Below are 22644 nucleotides of genomic sequence, written 5' to 3' on the forward strand. Positions count from 1 at the left end.
TGGCTCTAAATTGGCCCAAGTCACCTGCTTTGCCTTGGCTGTGTGGCGAATTGGGCTGTTAGTCAGCCACCTGCCATCTGCGGATGGAGAACGGATCTCAATGCTAAGCATTACTAAGCAGAGGGTGCACTGAGAGCCAGTGTGATCTTGGCTGCCCTCTGGACTGCCTCTTGATGGCAGCCCTGTTGCCATGGCACTTCTCTGCCACCTCCCAGCACCTTCTGCCACTGGGCCAGGCTCATATTTCAGCCCAGGGGCACCTCCTGCCTCTTCCAACCCCCAGCCTTGCCTTGCCTCTTGGCAGCAGCCCTGGCAGGATCCCGGGTTTGATGCATGTGCGCTTGCTGAGTCACTTGCTTTCCTAATAATCTGCATCGCCATCAAATTTGGACGATATTAATACTTCCCTGCTTTGGCTTTCTCTCCAAATGTCAGCAAACAACTTAAGGCAAACCGGAGCCTCGTCACAGTTGGAAGCGGGGCTCTGCGTGGGCAAGAGATGGAAAAATAACATGTGATGGCGCCGTTGCCCACTGCTGGCAGACTCCGGTTGGTTCAAAGAGTAGGGGGAAGGTGCTGGGCAAGAGCGCCCAGTTTGGCTTCCCTTCCTTCCAACAGGCAGAGAACTCGCTTTGCCTGTGGGCCGTCAGAGCCTTCCTCCCAGCCGCAGCGTCTCCGCACTTGCAGCTGCGCTTTCCTTTCCTCGGCACCGCAGGGAGTGTTCATCGCTGCCGAGAAAGGCTGGCCTTGCTCTTGACTGCCTTAGCAGGTGGCACCAGCCCCTGATAGTCTTCTGGCTCAGCAGAGGCCTGCCCAGCCTTAGCAGGAACGGTGGAGGGGAGTGGGAAGAGAAGAATGAGAGGTGAAACGAGCGCCATCTTCCAGTATCTCAAGGGCTGCCTCCTGGAAGATGGAGCAGCCTTCTCTTCTGCTGCCCCAGAGGGGAGGACATGAACCAATGGCCTCAAGTTCCAAGAAGAGATTCCAACTAAACACCAGGAAGAAATTTCTGATGGTGAGAGCTGGTCAGCGGTGGAACAGACTCCCTCGGAAGGCGATGGGCTCTCTTTCATTGGCGGTTTCCAAACAGGTTGGATGGCCACCTGTCAGTCAGGGATTCTTCACTGTGATTCCTGCATTGCCGTGGGTTTGCCTAGATGTCCCTTGGGTGTCCCTTCCAACTCTGCAAATCCATGACTCTATGATCACAGCACTTGAGCAACTCTTAAGATGCTTACGCTTTTTCCCAAGGTGTGGCCCGGACACTGCCAGAGATTCCCTGGCCTTCCTTCTTACCCTCCAGCAGGCCTTGCGCTCCTCCATGAAGACTCCCTGCCCTCTCCCAGCTCTCTGTCTGGAGGTTTCCAGCTGCCTCTGCCATGGGAGTCTCCAGCCCCCTGTGGCCTGATGTGGCTGTTCCTGTCCAGTCCAGATGGGACTCTTGCATTGTTTGAGGGCTGCTGGTTCTGGGTCCTAATCATGGCTCAAGTGCCTCCCAGGCACTGCCCAAGCATCTTTGCCCTGTGGGCAAAATAGTTCTGCCAGAGCAGGCTCTGCTCCCAGTCCCAGTCCTGAAGATGTGATTGCTTGAGTGTCCTTGCTAGACAGAGATGGGCAATGTCCTTAGACAAGGCTGCCCTCCTGAGTGAGGGCGAGGGGGGAGTCACAGGTACCATATTCTGGCGCTCTGGAAACATAGGGTTACTACTGCCATCAGCACATGTTAAAGGGGTGCATAGAAGGTCTCAACAGGAGACTTTGCTGTGCCTCAGAATTTTGGGGGCGTGTTTGTCTCATAGCCCCAATACGGGGTGCCTAATTCCTGGACCACTTTTGTGTGCAATCAGATTTCTCAGATTCTTGTGAAATGTCTCAACTGCAAAATACCCTGCCGTGTGTGCATTCAAACAGAGCTTTGTGGTGCTTGCAACTTGCTGGAAACTTGCTGGCTGCGGTGCGGTTGGGCCGATGCCAGCTTTTTAACACGGTGCCAATTACAATTCCCAGCATCGGGTAGGCTGTGCCTTTCTATTCTGAAGTGTGAAGGGTTATTTCAGGCTTCCCAGCATGCTCTGGGCTTTGCTCTCGCTCCCTCCGTAGTGTCTCTCACTTTCTTTGCAAATTTAAGCACCCCATAATTAGCGCCGTTTGTATAAACTCAGCTGCGGGTTTGGAGAGGGCCTTAATCGGCTGCGAAGATCGCACAATGTGCCGCTTTGTTGACTCCCCTTCCCTTGTTTGCAAGCACCTTGTGTTTCAGCCGCGTTTCTAGACAGAGGCGGACTCTGGCTCCGCACAAACACAAGCAGGCAGACAGCAGCCTCGCAGCGCCAGGCGGGTGTTTCTGTTCTCCTGGGGACGAAGAGCCCCCTGGCCTCTTCCGTGGCTTGTTCTGCCTCCGGGGCCTGAAGATGCCTCTTCTCTGGCTGCTGTCGGAACTTCAGGCAGTCCCGGTTGACAAAGAACCGATCCTGAAAAGCAGTGCCTGGACTGGGAGGGGTGAGGAGCAGCCCAGGACAATCCAGCCCATGTGAACAGAGTTTAGGGTGATTTTGGGTCTGGGCAGGCGGGAGGGGGAGCCTGTGCCATCCCTCGACTGCTTTCCAGAGCAGTGTCATCTGCCGCAAGAAGACACACAAACACAAGCTTGGGAGAGAAGCCATCTACTTGACATGCACCTAAACAGAAAGATTCAGTCATCCAGCATTTAGGTAAAACGAGTGAAGCAACCTGAAGGCCAGACACTCTGTTCTCCACACTTGGAGGGAATAATGGCAAGCTGTCCTTCTTTCTCTGAAAGAGATTCTGCCTCGGGAGAGAGACCTCTCACTGCATCAGCTCTTATTAGGGTATAAATGGAGACGTAAATGGAGACCAATTTCCCCCCAACTGGTCTTTTGTCTGCCTCGCCATAACTTTCTGCAATCTGCAGCTCTGTCACTTTCCCAATATCCCATCTCTTACATCGATTCTGGGCCTCTGGGGACGCTGTGATAGCCTTGGCTGTGGCAAAGATGACGCACAATCAGTGTTTCAGAAATACCTGGGACACGTGAGGCAGACTCAGAATGCCCACAGCCCAAGGGGCCAAATCCAAACCTTGGGTCTCTGCCCCTTCCTTGGGTGTTTAGTCAAGAGCAGGATTCTCCCTTCATTCACTGGAAGTCATGCAAATCCCTGTATTTTCCTTCCCTGCAGTTTGCAGTGCTACAGAGGCAGAGGACATGAAATGAAGGAGGGAGAGGGAAAGAGGGGGGCAAGGGCCTGTGAATATTCTGTCTCCTTCCAATGCTGGGGGGCAGTTTTGGGCGAGTTTGGTCCCAGAGCGGCCGGCTGGTGGGGAAGGGCTTTGCAAACGCAAATGACGTGGGCTTCCCTCCCTCCCCAACGCAGGTGGTTTGAGCAGTTTGTGATGCAGTGGCTGGATGAGAATGAAGACGTGTCCCTGGAATTTTTGCATGGAGCTCTGGAGAGAGATAAGAAGGATGGGGTAAGGTTTTGGAACACAGAAATAAAGTAAATCATCAAACCATCAATTCTAGCATGTGGGGGGCCACCTAAATTGTATAATTTGGTATTTGAATGATTGGTATTATGAATTGTATTATAATTTGGCATTGATATAATGAGGCTATTATTGGATTATTGGACAGTGGTGCTGTCGTCCAATTTTTGAATTGTTGTATGGCTTGTGCGTTTTCCCGCCCTGCCGTGTATAAACTTAATAAATAAGAAAGCCAACGGGTATCCTTCAGGATTGTGGAAAGCTTGGTAGAAAACAGAAAAGTGTTACATTAGTTCAGTAAGTGAGCAACTATTTGTTTTATTAATTTTTCATAAAGTATATACACTGCTTCATTGTAAAAATGAAGCAAAACCTTCAAGCAGTTTACCAAAACGTAAAACAAGAAAACCCAGAAAAAAAATACAAAACATACAAAAAGTTAAAATGCTAATGCAGATTAAAATTCACATGGTAAAAGGCTTGCATGAACTCAAAGGCACCAGGTAGAATCACAGAATCGTGGAGTTAGAAGAGACCCCGAGGGTCCTCGAGACCAGCCCCCTGCAGTGCAGGAATCTTTTGCCCTGCATTGACACTCGAACCCATGACCCTGAAATTAAGATTCTTGAGCTATCCAGTCTTTCTTCACCCTGCGTGTTTCTTGTTTGCGTTCAGTTCCAGCAGACATCTGAGCATGCCCTCTTCTCCTGCTCGGTGGTGGATGTCTTCACCCAGCTCAACCAGAGTTTTGAAATCATCAAGAAGCTGGAATGCCCCGACCCGGCCATCCTGGCCTGCTACATGCGGCGCTTTGCCAAGGTGATGCCCCTCCTCCCACGGGATCTCTAGGAGCCTCGTTCTCCGGGGGAAAGGGGTGCAATTATCTTCACAGTCAACAGCAGCATTTGTTAGTGGCTTTTTGCCAAAACAGAACCTCAGAGAGACTTAACCAGATGAAATTCAGCTGTGACAAACCATTAAATGTTTCTCTTGTGCCACTCAGTAACGTTTCTGGTCTCCTTGCAGACCATCGGGAAGGTGCTGATGCAGTACGCAGACATCGTCTCCCGGAGTTTCCAGGCCTACTGCTCTAAGGAGAAAGTGGTGAGTCCTTCTGCCTGGTTGGGGTGGAGAACGCAGAGGACAAATGGGGAGAAGACGTGCCCCTCTCTTCTTAGCCATATCCTCAATGCCAGGCACCTTTGGGCAGATAGCTGCCCCCCCAAGACCTCGTTGCACAGATGGCTCTGATACCAAGTTAGTGTGGAGCCAGCATGCAGGGTCCCTTGCTTAACTTGCAAGATTTGTTTACTGTGTGTGTGTGTGTGTGTGTGTGTGTGTACACACACACACACACACACACACACATTGCCAGAAGCCACCCAGAGTGGCTGTGGCAACCCAGTCAGGTGGGTGACGTTGAAATATTAAAATTGTTGTCTGTAGGCAGACGGGCGTTCTTGGAATGCACTTTTTGCAGCCTGGTTATCAAGGCAAGAGGTGCCTCATAACCCTTTTCTGTTGCTTAGGAGCAGAAAGTTGCTGAGCCTTCGCTCACAGAAGGGTCACAAAATGAGAGGCGCTTCCTGTCCCCGAACGTCGTGCTTGTTTGTTCATTGGTTCCCCGGGAGCTAGGTTTCTTTCTGCCTTGACAAAATGTTCCCTCTGACTCTCTCCAACTCCTGATAGTGAAGGGAGGGCATGAGGTCCTGGGGCGCGGGGGTGGGCATGGCACTCCAGCCATTTCACTTGTTTCTCACTCCAAGACTCTCTGCCAGTTGGGCTTCCAGCTCCAAACATCAACTGGGCTTCTCGGAAACCGGCGGGGAGAGAGAGATCCGTTCACTTCCTGCTGGCTGGGCTACTGAATTTGCAGAACTCGCTTCCCTCCATCCATCCATCCCTGGCCTTCTCACCTGTATCTGGCCTGAAGGCTTTGCGCAGAGAGAGTCAGTGGCCTTCGCATTTATCTGTCTCACCAGTAACCTGTCTTTGGTGTTTTCTCCTTCTGCTCAGCCCTGCATCCTGATGAACAACATCCAGCAGCTGAGGGTGCAGCTGGAGAAGATGTTTGAAGCCATGGGGGCCAAGGAGGTGAGAGTTCGGAGGAGCCCTTCTGAGCGTGGGGCTCAGCGCTGCCTCGTCAGCTGGTCGGGGATTGGATTTTGTGGCTGGGGAAATGGGTAGCTTGCAGGCCTGCCCCTGATTGCATCATGCACCACCAAGAGTCAGAGTGGTGAAGTATAATTCCCACCAGGCCCAGCCTGAAGGATAATGGTCAGAAGGGGGGGGGGGGAGAGATGGACGGACATGTTGGCTACTCCTGTCATAGTCAGAGAAGGACGGGAAGATGAGATCACGGCCTTCGTTGAACACGTTTCCTAACTCTTGAGTTTCTAAAGGGTTCGTATGGATGTGCTGATTCTTACTTTATAAATGGCCTGAAACATTCACACCATCGGTTTGCCATGTGGCGGCCAACCTGAGTGAAGCTGGGTTGCTGAAAGCTGAGATGCAAATGTGTAAAGACTTTGCTGAATGAGTCTGGTTTGAAAATGTGCTTCTTCCAGAAGCAAGTTCCAGCTGCTACAATTGGCGTTGGGTCATCCTTCGCAGCTGAACAGACTGTGTGTGCCCTTTCTCATTATTCTGGATGCTTGCTGGGCCTGTGTGGATACAGCTGTGTTGCCTGATACCTTCCAAGCCTTAAACGCCTGTTGTCCTTCACTGGAGGCAGGATTTCCCCCCTCTGTCTCTGATTCAAGCTGTGAGATTTTCTGTAACGCTGTGAGAATGCTTGGCCTAACCTTTGCCTGTCTGTCTCTGTCTTTCCCTTGCTTTCCAAGACTGAGAATGTGGAAGAGAAGGAGAAGGAGAAGGACCAGGATCAAAATCAGAATCAGGATGAGACTCAGAATCAGGATGAGAATCAGGAACAGGAAAAGGATCAGAATCAGGAACAGAATCAGAATCCTGAACCGAGGAATCCTAAGGCTGTTAGAATCCATATTGCTTACTCTTGGCCTTTAGACACTTCCTCCTTAGCTGTGACTTCCTAGATCAGAGCTTTCTAGACTGTGTGTCGCAACACGCTAGTGTGTCGGCTGCAGAATGTAGGTGTGTGGTGCGAATGCTCCCCGCGCTCCTCCCGGGGCTGGAAAGGGGCTAGTTCAACCTCCGGTTTGCTTGTAAAACTGAATTCCTGTGTCATGAAATGATGCCTGTCTAAAAAGTGTGTCCCCGACATGGAAAGTTTGGAAAGCTCTGCCCTAGATCCTGAATAGATGTAGGCTCTGCACGTGGCAGGGAACTCCATGGTGGCACCGTGCCATGGGGTGGCTTCTCCCTGGCAGCATGTCAAGAAGCAGCTCAGAGCTCTGCAAAATATCCTTAGGAAAAAGCATGGAATGGGAAGTGATGGCAGAGGCTATTGGTTGGTGCAGAGAACAGACCCAGGCTGCCTTGGGCAAAGTGTTGCCATCCATGGGGTCTCTCTTGCTCCCTCTGACCAACTTTGGTCTCCAGCACTGCTGCTAGGAAGAGGCCTTGGTGTCCCTGAAGTGCCTTAAGCGGTTTCCCCTTGGTGCCTCCATCCCGAGTTCTGCTCCATGCAGATTCTCAGTTCCTCTTGCCTTAGCCTGTGTGCTGTGCAGGGACTCAGAATGCTGTTCCTCAGCCTGGCTAGCGAGTGTCGGCCACTGAGATAATGTAGCTCTCCCGCTTTTGGATTTAGTCAGCTGAACAAATAGCTAGAAACATTTGCTGCTCGTTTTAGTGCAGAGCTTCACCCTTCCCTCTCCAAAGCCTTTCCCCTTCCCAGCTTATCTAGAGTTTCCCATGAGTCACCTGCTGCTTTTTCTCTAAGTCTTCTGCAGCGGGAAGGCTTGCCAAGTGAAAGCAAATCTTGCATTTACAGGAACTTGCCTTCCGGAATTAGAGTAGTCATAGTCATTGACGGCCTTATCAAGCCTGTCGTGTGTGAGTGTGTTGACCCTTTCATTGTGAGTCTCCATGCAGTTGAGACTGGGGGAACATGGGAATAGCCTGCTGGATCAGACCAATGGCCCAATTGGTCCAGCATCCATGGACCTCCATCAGGCATTTCCCAGTTTTTTGCAGGGGGTGGGTGGGTGGACAGGAGAATGGAGGGCGGGGACTGGGCCATCTGTCTGCCTGCCTGTCTCTTTCTGAGCTTATCCACATTTTCCTTTCCTCCACACTTTTCAGGCACTGTCTGCATTTTAAAGTTTTATGTCTGAGCACTTTTTTTTCTTGCTCCAGAGCAGCCATAGGCAAACTCAGCCCTTCAGATGTTTTGGGACTACAACTCCCATCATCCCTCACTAACAGGACCAGTGGTCAAGGATGATGGGAGTTGTAGTCCCAAAACATCTGGAGGTCCGAGTTTGCCTATGCCTGCTCCAGAGGTTTCCCCATGAAAACCCGCTCTTTACTGCGGAATTGGAGCAAACAGCAATTCACGGAAGCACCCAGTTGCCGCTTCTCGCGTTTCATCTTTAAAGAGCAGGTTTTCATGAGGAATGCTCCAGGGTGAAAGAAAAAGCAATCATGGTTTTAAAGTGCAGACTCATGCCTGGGAAATGTCAGGCAAAAGGTAAGTGTGGATCAGTCCTTACTCTCTCTTGTGTTCCTGCCGAATGAACACCGGACTATGTTAAGGTGTAAGAGCCATCAATAAATAGTATTATTTCCAGTGAATGCAATAAGCATGGTTTGTTCAACAAGCCACAGGTTGTCTCTCAGTCGAGCAGAGAAGCCAGGACTTCTTTCCAGAGTTGCCTTTGTTTCCCAGCTGCCCTTGTCTCCAGACTCTGTTGCTTAGCACTTGCCCAGCGTGGGATGGGCAAACCATAGTCGGTCAAGACACTTGGTTTCAGACATAACATAAAACCATAGTTAAAACATGGTTCGTGAGCCCTTTACAAACCACAGCATCACATCTTGGTTTGTTACCAGAAAGTAAACCACGGTTATTGTGGTGGGCTGGGTTTGGACATTCAGAGAAGCCACACTTTGGCTAGGCAAGCCGTGGTTTAGTGTTAGATGTGTTTCATTCGCACAACCACGTCATCCCACAACAGCCCCATCCCCAGCAGTGTAAGAGCAGGTGGGGAGTTGAGACCAGCCTAAAGCAGAGCTGATGTTCATCCTCTCTGACTTGAGCCAGCGGGGCTGAAGCTGGCCGAGTTGAGAGATATTTAATGTTACGTTATTAAGTAAATTCAATAAAATTCAAAAGAGAGAGAGATGATCTCCCTGGCTGCCCACCTGCATCTTGCTATGGGCTATACCTGTGGAGCAGGAAGAAAGATGCTGGGGCCGGGAGGGAGGGAATCTCGCTCTTGGCTGCGCTTGCCCAGTGCCTGCCTGTTCCTGGGCAGCGTGACTCATGCCAGGGGGCCAGCCGTTCCCTCGGCGCTCACACAGTAATGAGACCGACTCCGTTAATAAGGCACGACACACACCAGCTTCAGCTGGTTGAATCCTGAGAGGCTTTTTTAAGCAGCCAGCTCTGCGTGCTCCATCCTCCTTCTCCTCCTCCTCCCGGGGAAAGGGAGAGTTTGCCTTCTGCCGCAGGGTCACAGCCCAGTTTCCTACGCCAACTGGGATGAGGAGGAGGGGAGGGAGGCCTGGGGCTCCCATCTGACCCAGTCCTGAGATGCACTCCCATTCCAGGGCAGGTGAGAAGTCTCCAAAGCCCCAGCATCAACAGGGCATTCGCTTGTGTGTGATCTTGGGGCTCTGTGACGTTAAGCTCTCGAATGGCTGCTGATTGAAACGGAGGTCCTTAATTTGCCCCAGTGGGCGAGAGGCTTGTGGTGTCATCTGACCAGAGGCTGAAACCCATTCGCAAAATTTATCCAAAGTACATTGGCAGGAAAGCAGTGAAAGCGTTTCAGTTGTGGGGGGGAAACACATCAGGTTATAATGATTGCACGCGGAAATAAAGTGTGAATTTAGGATTAAAGCATTGGGTGAGGTGGCTGTTAAATGCAATAATTGTGGCCAAACTAGCAACTATTATTATTATTATTATTATTATTATTATTATTATTATTATTATTCTAAACTCTACTTTGAAATTTGTCCAAGCAAGTCCAGTGCTCTCATGGGCTCAGGTAAAGGTGACCAGAAATCAGCTTCCCTTTTTCTTGGGGGGGGGGGGCAAGGAACACGCTCCCTCCCAGGGTCTTCTCCGAGAGCTCTGAGCCCCGAAAAGCATCCTCCTCCTTCCCACTATGGTCCATGGAGACACAGTTTGGCCACGGCCTCATTGCCATGGCAACCCCTTGTCTGTCTCCCCCTCCGTTCGGAATCCGGCAGCTCTGCCCTCCTTTGCAGCTGGAGGCAGGCAGGCTGTTGGTGAGCCGCCCTTCACACCCAGGGCTTTTATTCCGTAGCTCTGGAGGCCTCGACTTCAGAAGCCTTAGGCTCTCGCAAACACTCTCTGAAAACAAGAGCAAACCCACATTGTCGCTTAGGGAGGCAGAATCAGAGACTAGGATGAAACAGTATTCAAGGCTGATTGGGAATAGTTTGCAGATTATACGAAGAACTATCATAAACAGGTTAAATTGCTAGCAGGTTTGGAGAAAATTCAATAGTAAAAGTTACATTGAGAATAAGATGGGGGAAAGATGGTATGGTTTGATTGTAATATTCAGCAGTAATTGTTATATGGAGGAAACCATGGAAGGGTGGAAGGGAAGCCAATGTTTAATGTATTGTAGGGAAATTACATATATATATATAAACAGAAGTTTTTGTGGGCAGGCGTCTCTCAGGGGTGCATTAGGCAGAGGCCAGGGGTGAACTATTGGGGGTCCCTTTTGTTGCTGCAACGCCCTGTCTCCGCAGATGGGCTCCTTTCTCTGTCCCCACCCTGCCTGGAATATAATGGAAAGGCAGAACAAGTGTACTTAAAATGATAATCCCTGGGAAAGAACTGACAGCACATCTGTTGAGAGAGACACTCCAAACCAGCTTGAAAAGGTGCTTGTTTTTAATGGCAGTCGTTGGCCCAGAGCCCAGAAACCAGCAATGCCTACAGGTAGCTAAGGAATCTCTCTTGCCAAAGGCTCTGGCAGGGTGGCTGAGTGGATTTTGGCGTGTTTGCAGCATGGAAGGGAGCAGAGACAGGCAGCGTCTCCCCTCTGCTGCCTTCTAGATGGGCTTCCACCCATTGCTGTTGGATCTGGGGGTGCCTTCCCCTTTCTTTCCCCTCTCAGTTCTCCCGTGAATGTGCGTAGCCCTGAGTCGGGACCTAAGTCTTGTGTTTGCCACACAGGTTGGCACCAAGAGAGTCTTGCCGGCTTGGCTCGGCAGGTCTGGACTGTCCTCAACTCCGCAGTTGCTGGGGGACAGAGAGACGTGGCCTCGCAGACGGTCTTTCGCTTGCTGCGTCCTTTGCCAGGCAGGGCTTTCTGATGCCAGCCAGATGTTGCTAGAAGCGGGGGAACTTTTGAAGCCACCAGGCGCTGCTGCAGAGTTGCTTGCTCCTAGTTCCTAGCGCCAGCGTAGTGCCGACAGATGCACCCTCCTAGCCAACCGGCCGTTGATCTAGAACTCTGTGTCCGAATGCAGGCAGTGGGCACAGATGCTCTTGACGCTTCTCACTTCCCTTCCTTCCTCCTGCCCACAGCTGGATCCAGAAGCCAGCGACTCCCTCAAGGAGCTGCAGGTGAAGCTGAACAACGTGCTGGATGAGCTCAGTGCTGTGTTTGGTAACAGGTGGGTGCCAGCGGCCCAGGGGTTGCGGAGGGAGATGGCCTTCCTTCTGTGTCTGCTTCACGAGATGGAAAAAGAGGCCTGGAGTTTTCTCCTTTCCCTTTTGTTAATCCTCAAATCCTCACGCACGAAAGCAACCGAAGAACCGAGAAACGTTTACGCACTTCTCGCCTGGCTCAAAGTGAAATAGTCTCTGAACTGTGAAATCCGCCGCGAGTTCATATTCTTGGGATCCTATCGGTGCCAGATTTTGCTTGACGGCTCATTGATCGAGTGCAATTTCTCTCTTAACTTTCAGAGGGCGATATGGCGGCTTTAGCAAGCGGCAGCTGCATTAAGGGAGAGAAAGTGCTCTCTCTCTCGGTGCAGCTCTGCTATCAGCACACAAGTGCTTAGTCAGGGCTGGAAGATAAGGGCTTTCCTTGTGCTTTCCTCAATATTGACAAGGCAAAGTCGGGTTCCTCCTCTGGAATACAGAATCAAAACTGATCACAAGTTCTAGGGGCCTAGCCAAAAATTTTAAGGGTAGGGTAAATCCCTTGCTTGGATTTGGGACACACAAACCCATCTCTTAGGTCCTGAACTATTTCCTTCTAGTAGTGAATGCCCATCTCCTCCGCTGGCAACCAAATATGGGAGGCATTTTAAACTCTGGGGACTTTCCTTTTCCGCCTCCGCTGCTTCTCCCGCATTCCCTTGCTCTGCCAGCGCAGTGGGAAGGAGAGATAGAAGCATCCTGGCCTGGCTTCCGTCCAAGGATAACCACGTATCCTCCCTACGTCCCTCCTCCTGAGAAGTGCAAGGGGGGAAGAGGGGAGAGCTTGAATTTCTGGGAGCATAAATCCCCCGACCCGTGAGCTGCCCGAGGTGAGGTGGGCCAGGCTCATGTTAGGGGGCTGCTGAGCGCTGTGCTTTGAGGGCTCGCCCTGTTTTCCTTCATGCAGAGGCAGACTTTGCCCACAAGCAGGTGGCATCAGCCTGCAAGGGAGGGAGGGGCCCGTAAGTGCCGCGTTGCCGCGCCCAGAGTGATCTTGTCCCTTCTCGCCTCTAGTTTCCAGGCACGGATCGACGATTGCGTCAAGCAGATGTCGGATATCCTCTGCCAGGTGAAAGGGCCGGGGAATGCCCCTCCGAATGTGGTGGCCCAAGATGCAGACAACGTCCTCAGGCCCTTGATGGACTTCCTGGATGGAAAGTAAGGGCACCAGGCGGATCCGCACCAGATTTAGAGGGTTTGCAGAGGCCTCTTGGGGGCCTTCTATGAAGAGCAACCTCAGCTTGAGCCCAGGGCTGGGAAAGGGAGGGGGCTGCTTCTGCGGAAGAATCCCCCACCCTTTCTTGCTTTCTCTGTCAGTCCCAGCTGAGGCAGAAGGACTTTTAAAGCGGCCCAGAGTGAATTACAAAAGCTCCCCTAAGAGCTGGAAGTAGCCCTAGCAGTTGGCCTGGCCAGACCTCAAGGCATGGCAGCAACTGCTGGTTGCGTCCAGCCAAGGAGTCGGCTGGAGAAGACCAAATGCAGGCTGGATGGACCTTGGGTTCTGGCCAGCACTTGTTGGCCACCAGGGGAAAGTCAGGGATCCCTTTGTCCTGCTGAGGTCCCCTTGCTTGAGCCGAACCCTCTGCTCTCCCCCTGCAGCCTGACGCTCTTTGCGGACGTCTGTGAGAAGACGGTGCTGAAGCGGGTGCTGAAGGATCTCTGGAGGGTGGTCATGAACACCCTGGAGAAGATCATCGTGCTGCCTCCCCTCTCGGACAACACGGTAATCCTCTCCCCCCCCCTCCTTTGCCCCAAGGAGGTCAAGCGAAGAGGCAGCAACTGCCCAAGTCACAGCTCACAGAGCCTCCTGGCCAAGTGGGGGATTGAGCCCTGATCTCTCCCAGGTCCTGGGATGCCACTCTAACCACTAGGTCACACTGCCTCTCTTGCCTTTTGCCAATCTTGGCTGCTCTCAATGGTCTTTGCAGTTGTCCCCTTCCTTCACCCCCCCCCCAACAGCCCCCAATTGAACAGAGAACAGAGGTGGTACATTTTTAAGTGTAAGCACAGAGCTGTAGGGCTGGGGGGGGGGGAGGAGGGGATCTGAACCAGCCCAGGGGCATTTGGACCAGATGGGAAAGAAGGAGCAGGTCTGAGTGTAAGAGATGCTTCCTCCTCCAGCCTGTTCCCCCCTGGGCTGCCCTGAGTCTGCTTCTGCCCATGCAGTGGGGAAGCAGTAGAGCTGGTGAGCCAGCTTGGAGGCTGGGCTTCCTTTAAGGCTGCGAGCGATCAGCGCTCCTGCTGCTGCTGCTGCTGCGTGGGCTTGTGTGGGTTGCCGAAACAGAAGGAGAAGCCCTGCCCGCCTTTGTACGCTTATCGCATGCCCTGCCGCGAAGAGGTTTAAGCGGAGCTGTGAAAATGGCTGGGTCAGGCTGTCTGCGGGGCAAGCCCAGCGGCAGGCGGCAACCAGCCTTTTCAGAAAGAAAGAAGGAAGCGAGACAAGCGGGAGGGGGGGAGGCGGGTCAAGCGGGGGGGGGGGCTGGCTGCAGAAACCCTTTGAAGCTCCCAGGAAGGGGAGGAAAATGGCCCACCAGCCTCTTCTCTGCACAAAGCCCACCCCCCACTCCGCGGAAAAGAACGGACCCAGAGAGAAACGGGTCCCAATTGCCATGGGCAATGGCAGCAAGTGCCACATTGTGTTCCTCCAAGGAGCCCCCCCCCTTGCCGCCTTGAGTGCAGTGCCAAGGAAAGCCCCCACCCACTGGTGCAGGGGCTGTAGAGTTGCATGGGGCAGCCAAGAGACCTTTCTTTGTGCACCATCCTTTGAAGTCTTTCCTCTCTCTTGCCTGGCGTGGGAAGGGCGATTTTCGCCCAGCCTTGTAGCAGCCATTAACACGAACAAACAGGAACATTTTGCAAAGCCCGTTTTCAGCAGCCCTGTGTCCACGCCGTGCCTGCAGGGAAAGCTTTAAGGATGAGAAGGGAAAGGTGCTGCAGCCTGGCCAGAGACCTGTTCCCTCCGGAGGGCAGGGGAGCCTGGCTTGGGTGGGCCTGGTGCTTCTTGGCACAGTCCCAGGAGCAGCCAGGAGCCCCGAGGGAGAAGAGGGAGCACCAGGCAGCCGCAGTCGTCAGGAGACGGCTCAGTCAATCGACTCTGGTGCTGTGGAAACGGAGGGATGTCTCCATGCCTGGAGGCCAGAAGCCCATCAGACGCTTGGTCAGGGGCCGTGGCTGCCAGCTCCCTAGAGCCTGGTGAAATCTTGTGCCCTGGGAAGCACAACTGGCCTGCGGGTGAATGGAAGGCACACATGTCTTTCTGTGGTGCATTTGCCACGGCAGGAAGAGCTGAGCTGTCCCTCAAGGTCTGCAGTCAGCGATGGTGGCCAAGGGTGGAGGGGGCTGCCCTGATCCGCAGGCCCAAAGGAGGAGGGCCTGCACAAGTGGTTTGGTGCAGGGATACCAGAGGAGGTCAAAAACACCAGAGGGATCCATTCTAGCTCTAGAACAGGCCAATGTACAACACCGACTGCAGAGCCAGACTCGGCACGGACCCTGAAGAGGCAAGCGGTCGCCACGACTTGTCGGCACCTGGGAAAGCATTCAGGCATCACGTCTTATACAAAAGCAAGCTCAGGCTTCCAAACTTCAAAGCAGGTGAACATAAGCGAGCTCATTCTGGCAGCAAATGACAACCAGCCCCAAGGTTATCCTGACTCCCAAGGTGGCGTTTGCAGGCCTTCTGGAACATGGTCACCGTTTTGGTTCTACACAGGCGAGATATTTCTGTTTCTGCAAGAGCTGGATTCCCAATTCCCAGTTTGATTCTAGGCTAAGGCTGGAGGGGTACGTCTGCATGTTCCCTCATATGTGCCTGGCCTCAGGGTGCGGGGAGGGAGGGAGGGGTTCGTGGTGCAAAGGGGCCTGGAAACACTAAAGCAGAGCGCTGTCAACTGGCCCTTTCCCCACGAGTGCAGCAGACGGGTGTGGAAAGGAGGGTTCTTTGCTTGGGTCTCCTCTTGGTGCTGGAGGAAGAGCCTCGCTTCCCCCTCAAGGGGCTGCCACGACCAAGCCAGCACAACACCCCCAAGGCTGGCTAGTGGCAAGGGCTTCAGAACTGAGGGGCGATGGTGAGCAGACCAGGGCAGCTTCTACTGGCTTGGAAGTGAAGTTTTCCTCTCTCTTTTTGTTTCTGCTGGAACCTTTGTGCACTAAATACCCCCCAAGTCTGACCATACCAGCCTTGTATCCGATCCTTCCAGCTGAGCCCTGGGTCTTCCTTAGGAGTGAGTGGCTTTAGTGGAAGGAGGAGTATGCAGGTAGCCTCTCAGCCAGGTGTAGGGACCCTCTAGCAGGGGTGTCCAAACTTTTTAAAAGAGGGCCAGCTTGGATGACGTGAACATGCATGGGGGTTGTTGAGCTTTTTTTAGGATTGAAGTTGTTAAGCTTTTTTTAGGGTAAAATAAACTGAATTAGGCCCCTGAAACAGACTTTGGACTCTCTGCCTTCTTCCTGGACTCTTACCAGCACCTCTTCAGTCCTGCCTTGGATGTTTCTGCCTGTCTTTGAACCCTGATGATGCCTCTGGGTTGCCCAGATGGAGGGCGGAGGAGGTTGTGTGTGTGTAAGTGCTCCTGCAGTACAATGATAATATTTGTACTCGTTGACCTCTGGCCCAGCCCACTCCTGGGAGGTCACCTAGGTGGGAAAGTGGCCCTGTCTCTAAGCTGGCTGCATCCACTCCTGCGTATCTTGGAGATTGCCAAGATGGTCGTTTGACGGCCAAGTCGAGATAAGTGGGGCTTCCCCCCGCAAGCGCCTCTCTTTCCGTTGACAAGTCAGCATGTTCCGCTCAACGCAAAGCCTTCGGGGCCTCCCGATCCCTCTTCCCTACTGTACTGGTGTGACCCATGAAGGCTGCCCCCCTTCGCCTTGTTTTCCCCCTGAAGCAGCCCTAGTGGGCAGGCGCTTGCAAGAGGGTCTCCTGCCTTGGCCAGGGTCCCGCTGGCTGCCCTTGCCTTCTCAGAATCCGGGGTGTAACCTTCTGCTCCTCCTGTCTTGTCTTTCCTCTCTCGCTCGTCACGCCCGCAGGGGACCCCGCTGATTTTCAGCGCCGCTAAAGAACTGGGACACTTGTCGAAGCTGAAGGTATGGGGGGGGGGTAACCACTAGCTCATGGCCCTCCGCCTGCCCTGCCTGTGACTGTGGCTGCCTGCTTGTGCGTCCCGCAGAATGCCCTTGTGTCCCCTTGTGCGTCTTGTCACCGTTGTTGTAACTGTGGCCAGTGCCTGAGTCCCTGCCCAGGCGCAAGCTGGGTTTTGCCTTGGCTCTCAGCGCATGATGCTTGACCGCAGGCCGTCACACTGTCTCTCCGCCCGCCATCCCTGCAAGAATGAAGCCCTCGTGCCTCAATGGGGGGCCCTTCCCAACGGCCGGATGAGAGAGAGGGGCTCCGAATGGGCAGGGGCTGCGGGGATGGGCAGGGGAAGTGGGTGGGCTGGGACTCTCGGCTGGGATAGCTCAGTTGGCCAAGCATGAGACTCTTTTTTCATTTTTTTAAATTTTATTTTCCAAATTTATAACAAACATTAAAAAAAATTACAATCTGAAAAAACAAGCAAACAAACATAAATTTATCCTAACTGATAAATTCCCAATTTTGTTTTTTTTTATAATAATTTTTATTAAGGATTTTACATTACAAAAAATAAAAAAATAAAAAAGAACAGAAAAAAGAAAAAATATCCAACAAAAATTGTTAAAAGCAATTAATCTTTTCATCTCCTTATTTTTCATTTACTTGTTTCTCGGACCTCCTCGGACCTCCCTTTTTTGTATTCCAAATCAAATTATTAATACAACAACATCTTTCCCTCTTTTTGCTACCCAGATCTTATTCTTAAATTATTACAATCTTAGATTTTTACTTATATAAAATTCCCAATTTTACTTATATAAAATTCCTAATTTTGTTATCCTTGTTAGATGACTTCCTCGAATCCCCCTAGCTGAGTTTCCATATAAGTCATTGTAGCAGTTTTCCAATAGTACCTTCAAATAAGATTAGCTTAAGCAATTAGCATCTTTCTTTCTTTTCATATTAAGCAAGAGATGCTCAGTCTCAGGGCTGTGGGTTTGAGCCCCACCTTGGGCAAAAGATTCCTGCCTTGCAGGGGGTTGGACTAGATGGCCCGGGGGTCCCTTCCAGGAGACTTTTGTGCCCTGTTTTCTTCTTCCTTGCGGCTGGTGTGTGTGTCCGTCTTCTCTCCCATGTGAGCTTGCATAGGTCTCCAGAGACAGGCCTGTGGCCGCATTCCCACTTCCTCTCCTCCGCTCGTCTTTCTGCCGCATGTCTCTTCATAGGCTTCTCACAGCAAAGGTCCCCTTCCGCTGGATTCCTGACCCACCCCTGCGCTTGCCTTCCCTTTTGGCTCCTTGTCATTTAAGGACTCCCCCCCCCCCCCCAAACAGCCCTAATCTCACCATCTACTGTTTCAGGATCACATGGTCAGGGAGGAAACGCGGAGTCTCACCCCAAAGCAGTGTGCGGTGCTGGAACTGGCTCTAGACACCATTAAGGTTAGTGACACACACACACACACACACACCCCGCCTCGGTTTCTCAAACACAAACAATGGTGATTTCTGCATTGCAGGGGGTTGGGCCTGGACCACTCGGTTCCGGAGTCTCCTTGGTGGGCTTGGGGGAGAGCCAGTTGGGGGTCCCCACCCCCTGTGGCCAAAGGAGCAGGGCAGGTGGGTCTCTGGATGGGTCCCTGGCTGCTGCTTCCTTCTGCCTCTGACATGTGTGGGCCAAAAGGGGAGGAAGTTGTCTAGTTTTTGGTGAGAAGGGCCTCACCAAAAAGAGAGAAGAGGCAGTGAGGCCTCCTTCCTTGTAAATCCCACAAGGACTGCCGGAGCGTTGAAGGGCTAGGAAGGGCCCGTTTAATTCAGGCAGCCGCCCCGTCAGGAAAGGGGAAAACTGGGATTCCAGCCTCCAGTTGCGTGTTTGTTTTTTCGTATTTTTTTATTAGCATTTGGGGAAAGGGATACGAAGATTATTATCCAATTTCTTTTTTTTTAATCAAAACCGAAATGTTAATCTAAGTAAAGACCCAAAACCTAAAGAGAAGAAAGACAAAAACAAATAGAGAGAGAGAGCTCGAGAGAAGGGAGAAGGAGGGAAGAGGAAGAGGAAGAGGAAATAATGAAAGAGAGACAAAGGGAGGAGAAAAGGGGGGCGGAATTAAAGTTAAGAGAACAAGGAACTTCCGATTCTTTGTCAGCTAAATGTTATTTGTCATATAAATGTTATTCAACTCATCCCCTCTGATGTAACACCCAACGAAACAACTTTCTGTAAACCAAAGATGTCATGAAGTCATGCTCCTTAATTCATGTGACGCTGCCTGGTGGGTCCCTTAGAGTGTTCTGGGACTACAGGGAGACCCCCCCCCCAAGAGCCCCCAGCCATCACGACCCCCCCCCCAACTGCCTCTTTCCCACAGCAATATTTCCACGCCGGGGGAAGCGGCCTGAAGAAGACCTTTCTGGAGAAGAGCTCCGACCTGCAGTCTCTGCGCTATGCGCTGTCCCTCTACACGCAAACCACCGACACGCTCATCAAGACCTTCGTGCAGACGCAGACGGCACAAGGTGAGGATCCTGCGCGAGTGCGAGACTCATTCAGGTGGCGGGGGGGAGGCAGCGGAGGCGCCATGGGGCAGGGCTGGGGGGGCCTCCGTGAGGTTGCCTCTTTGCGCCCTTCCTCAAAAGGGCATGTGCTCACCAGAGCAGGCCGTGCGCAGCCATGTTCTGGGGACCTTCCAGGGAGTGAGCTGAGCTGAACCCTGGAGAAGCAGAGAGGGAACGCATGCCCACGTAGTCTTCCTGGTTGATGCTCTGGGGGGTAGTTTTGGGTGGTCCCTGCCTGCTGCTCCGTCAGGGCAGAGCCAGCCGTGTGGCCCCTAGAGCTGATTCCCAGGCCCTTGCGCTCTTCTTGTCTGGGACGGGGTCGGCCTGAGTGCACAAGCAACCCAAGAGCCCTTTCTCCCTGGAAACACCAGCGAAGCAGTGAACTGTCCAAGAGGGGCCCCTCAGTCCAAAGGGGGGGGGAGGATGGACCCCCTTTGGAGCCTGTGGTGCCTCTGCTGGGGGTACGAAAGGTGCCTTGGGCCGCTCCTGCACCAGCTCTGCATCCCAGGGGGTCCTTTGATGCTCTCCATTCTCCTCGCGGCGCATGCCTGGCCTCCTCCTGCTCAGCTCGGCAGCTGCCTTTGCCTCTGGCTCCTGCCTGGAGGCCGAGGGGTTGCTGCTGCTTTGACTGGAGGCTGAGTGAAAGGGTGAGAGAGCCAGTCTGGCCTGGCCTGGCCCAAAGTGGAGTGGGTCACCAGCCCAGGGGCGTGGCTAGCTGCTCCGGCACCCAGAGCAGCGGGGGTGGGGCAATCTGCACATGGGGGCAGCGTGGTGATCTGCCCACAGAGTCCGCCTGGTGGATGAAGCCCCACACGGCCGTTTTGGGCAGCATTGGTCCTGAGCCACTGCTTCATTCCCAGGAGAGATGTGTGGCCCAGGCGTGCTGCAGGCCAGACCCCACAGTAAGCGCCACCCCCTGCGGTGTGCCATTTTGTCACGCCCTCAGGGATTCCCCCTGGGGTGGGCTGTACCCCCCCCACATACACCCCACACCCCCTTCCTACGCCCCAGCCCCCCAGGGCTTGCCTGGGAGTCCCAGCTGGGGGGCTCTGCTTCGTTCAGGGGCTGAGAAGTGAGCGATCAGCAAGTGAGCTCCGTCTTTGCCCACCTTCATCTCCTCCAGAGGACTCTGGGCTGGAAGGAGCAAGGCGAGGGTCCCGCTTTCCCTCCTCTCTGCAGCCAGAGCAAGGAGATTTCCTCCTCCTTCTCCAACTTGGGCCCCAAAGGCAGCCCATTTTAGGGCACCAGGGCCCCCCTTGATGCTCAGCCTCCCTGGAGAGGGGCTCACCTCTGAGCCATTCCCACGCCCTTCCTGCCTTCTCCGCCCCGGTGGGTTTCTGCATTGTGATCTCGGCCGGGTGGTAACCAAACTCTTCTCTCTCTCCGTCCTGCCTGCTGCTTGCCCCAGTGCATGGTGGGAAAGGGATTAGGTTTACGGCTAATGAGGATGTCCGTCCTGATAAGGGTACGTTCCAGGCCAATGTTGCCATAACAACATTGGCCGGCTGCAAACCTGCTGTGCTTTGGAGCCCTCCACCCTCACCCCCCCCCCCCGTTGGCCTTTCTCTGTCCCCCTCTAGCACCCCCAGGCCTTTCCTCCCCTCCTGGATCACTCGCCTCTTGGCATCTTTTGGCGTGCGCCTTGCAGGCTCCCTCCCAGGGGGGTGGGAAGGTTGCTCTCCCCAGGGAATTTTGTCAGCCTGATGGCAGAAGTCTGCAACTCTGGATGTTCGAACAGCCGTCGTGGCAAGAGAAATAGGGTGCTTCACACTTTGCAAGGTAGAGGGCTCCTCTGAGCATGCACCGAGTGCACTGTGGAGCAGCCACCTGAGATGGTGCTCAGTGCTGGACCCCAGGCGAACAGTTCGCCTCTTGCGACACCGTGATGGACAGTCCAATGGAGGCTTGGCTTTTGGCTGCAGCTATTTCTGCAAATCGGGAAGAGTCTGTATGGTTAAGATGGGTTCAAGCTCCCAGGAGCAGGCAGGGGCCGAGAAGGGCAGGGTGAGGTTGGAGCTTTTCTCTGCTCCTGAGGCTTCGCCTCTGCTCTCCGCACATCCTCCTCCCACCTTACTCAGTTTCATAATCAGTAGGAGCCTTTAAAATGCTGCACCAGACCCAAAGCGCCAGGTGAAGGATGTGCACTGGAAACCCTGCTTTGCGGAGACACAACTGCCACCCCAGAGGGCCTATTTAGCCACCTGGCAGCCCCACCCCCCCAAAAAAAACACACCCTGTGGCCCTGCCATTGCCTTCATGTTGTGTGCCTGAGAGGACAGTCTCTAGGAACCAAAGTGTTGAGCATGCGGCAGCTCTGAGCCAGCGCCTCTGCCTGCTTTTGCAGTGCCCACCCACTGTCCCGACTGGGTCCCTTTGGTGCTAAAATGCCTCGAGACACACCTGTCAGCGGTGGGAAGCATTGCTGAGGAGCGGAGGGGAGAGCCTCCAGGGGGGCTGTGGATCCGCAGCCAGCAGGGGCTCTTGACTGTGGAACAGCAGCCTCTCCATGGGGCAAGAGGCAGCCCCCCTGCCTAGAGCTGGGCTGACTGTGCTTTGGGCTGGAGGAAAGAGAGCAGGGATCCAGTCCAAAGAAGATAGCAGAGAACTAGGCTGCAAAACATGAAGGCAGGAGGGAGCTCTCCATTGGGGGAAGAGAGCAGAGGCGTGGGGTGGGAGTCTTTGGGCAATGGGGGAATGCAGTTGCCCTTCCCCCCAGCTCTAGGCACATGCCAATGCCGTCTGTGGCGCTCTTTCTCTTTCTCTGCCCCCCAGGCTCAGGAGTGGACGACCCCGTGGGCGAAGTGTCCATTCAGATCGACTTGTACACGCACCCCGGCACCGGGGAGCACAAGGTCACGGTGAAAGGTAACCAAACACACACCTCCCCACACTCCTCTGATGGGCTGGCAGCCAGGCCTGGCCTCTTGGGCTGGCAACCCCCGAGACGTCAGCGCAGCCGCTGTGCTGGAGAGTTGGCCATCCAGGCGGGCACTGAGTAAGCCTTTGAGCAGAACAGGCTGCCCGCCTTGCTCTCCCCCCCCAGTCGCCCCCAGAGGCTTGCAGGACTGTCACTGACCAGGGCGGGGACTCCCTTTTGGAGCAGCCTTTTATGGACGTGGCTTGGAAACTTGCTCAGCTGATGGGTGGTTGGGCTTCGTTGCAAGTGGAGAGGCCAGCTGCCCTTTGGGAGAGGCTGAGCTGCCTCCCAAGTTGCACAGCCGTATACTGGTCCATGGGCTCTCCAAATAGCAGAAAGAGCTTTTCCCTGGTCAGGACAGGTGTGGGGAAGATGCGTCTGTGGGAGGCCAGCCAGCGGCCGAGGAAGAAGCTCCAGTGAGAGTGTGTGCCTTAGCTGGGCAAGAGGGGCTGGGCTTCTGCCTTGGGCAGCCTCTTGGGTTGCTGCTTGTTGAGTACTGCGAGTCCAGACCCCCTTTGCCCTCTCTGGCTTGGCCAGGGGATGTGGAGCGGCTGAGCCGGACCTCTCCCCCAGCCTCTTTCTCTCCTCCCGCAGTGGTGGCAGCCAACGACCTGAAGTGGCAGACCTCGGGCATGTTCCGCCCTTTCGTGGAGGTGACCATGATTGGACCACACCAGAGCGACAAGAAGCGGAAATTCACCACCAAGTCGAAGAGCAACAACTGGGCCCCAAAGTACAACGAGACGTTCCACTTGTAAGTCCCGTCCTCTCCCTCCTGTCCTCTCCCCAACTGGGCCAAGAGAC

The 22644-nt window shown here is 53.7% G+C and overlaps 1 protein-coding gene across 16 annotated transcripts in view; it reads left to right on the top strand.

Moving 5' to 3' along the window:
- The window catches only part of UNC13B (unc-13 homolog B), a 156312-nt gene that overhangs the window by 131653 nt on the left and 2015 nt on the right, over window positions 1–22644 (top strand). For 8 of the 16 annotated variants that reach the window (XM_083702515.1, XM_083702512.1, XM_083702521.1 and 5 more), the window contains 13 exons: window positions 3394–3490; window positions 4181–4324; window positions 4532–4609; window positions 5522–5599; window positions 6352–6501; window positions 11169–11257; window positions 12306–12449; window positions 12891–13014; window positions 16320–16376; window positions 17727–17807; window positions 18737–18884; window positions 21696–21788; window positions 22435–22594. In XM_083702515.1, the coding sequence (XP_083558641.1) occupies window positions 3394–3490; window positions 4181–4324; window positions 4532–4609; window positions 5522–5599; window positions 6352–6501; window positions 11169–11257; window positions 12306–12449; window positions 12891–13014; window positions 16320–16376; window positions 17727–17807; window positions 18737–18884; window positions 21696–21788; window positions 22435–22594 (1443 nt within the window). The remainder of the gene's footprint in view (window positions 1–3393; window positions 3491–4180; window positions 4325–4531; window positions 4610–5521; window positions 5600–6351; window positions 6502–11168; window positions 11258–12305; window positions 12450–12890; window positions 13015–16319; window positions 16377–17726; window positions 17808–18736; window positions 18885–21695; window positions 21789–22434; window positions 22595–22644) is intronic. The other 8 variants (XM_083702517.1, XM_083702525.1, XM_083702520.1 and 5 more) reach the window with 3 other exon arrangements.

The sequence above is a fragment of the Podarcis gaigeae genome (assembly GCF_964106915.1).
Source record: "Podarcis gaigeae genome assembly, chromosome: 11".
In the NCBI taxonomy this organism is placed as follows: domain Eukaryota; kingdom Metazoa; phylum Chordata; class Lepidosauria; order Squamata; family Lacertidae; genus Podarcis; species Podarcis gaigeae.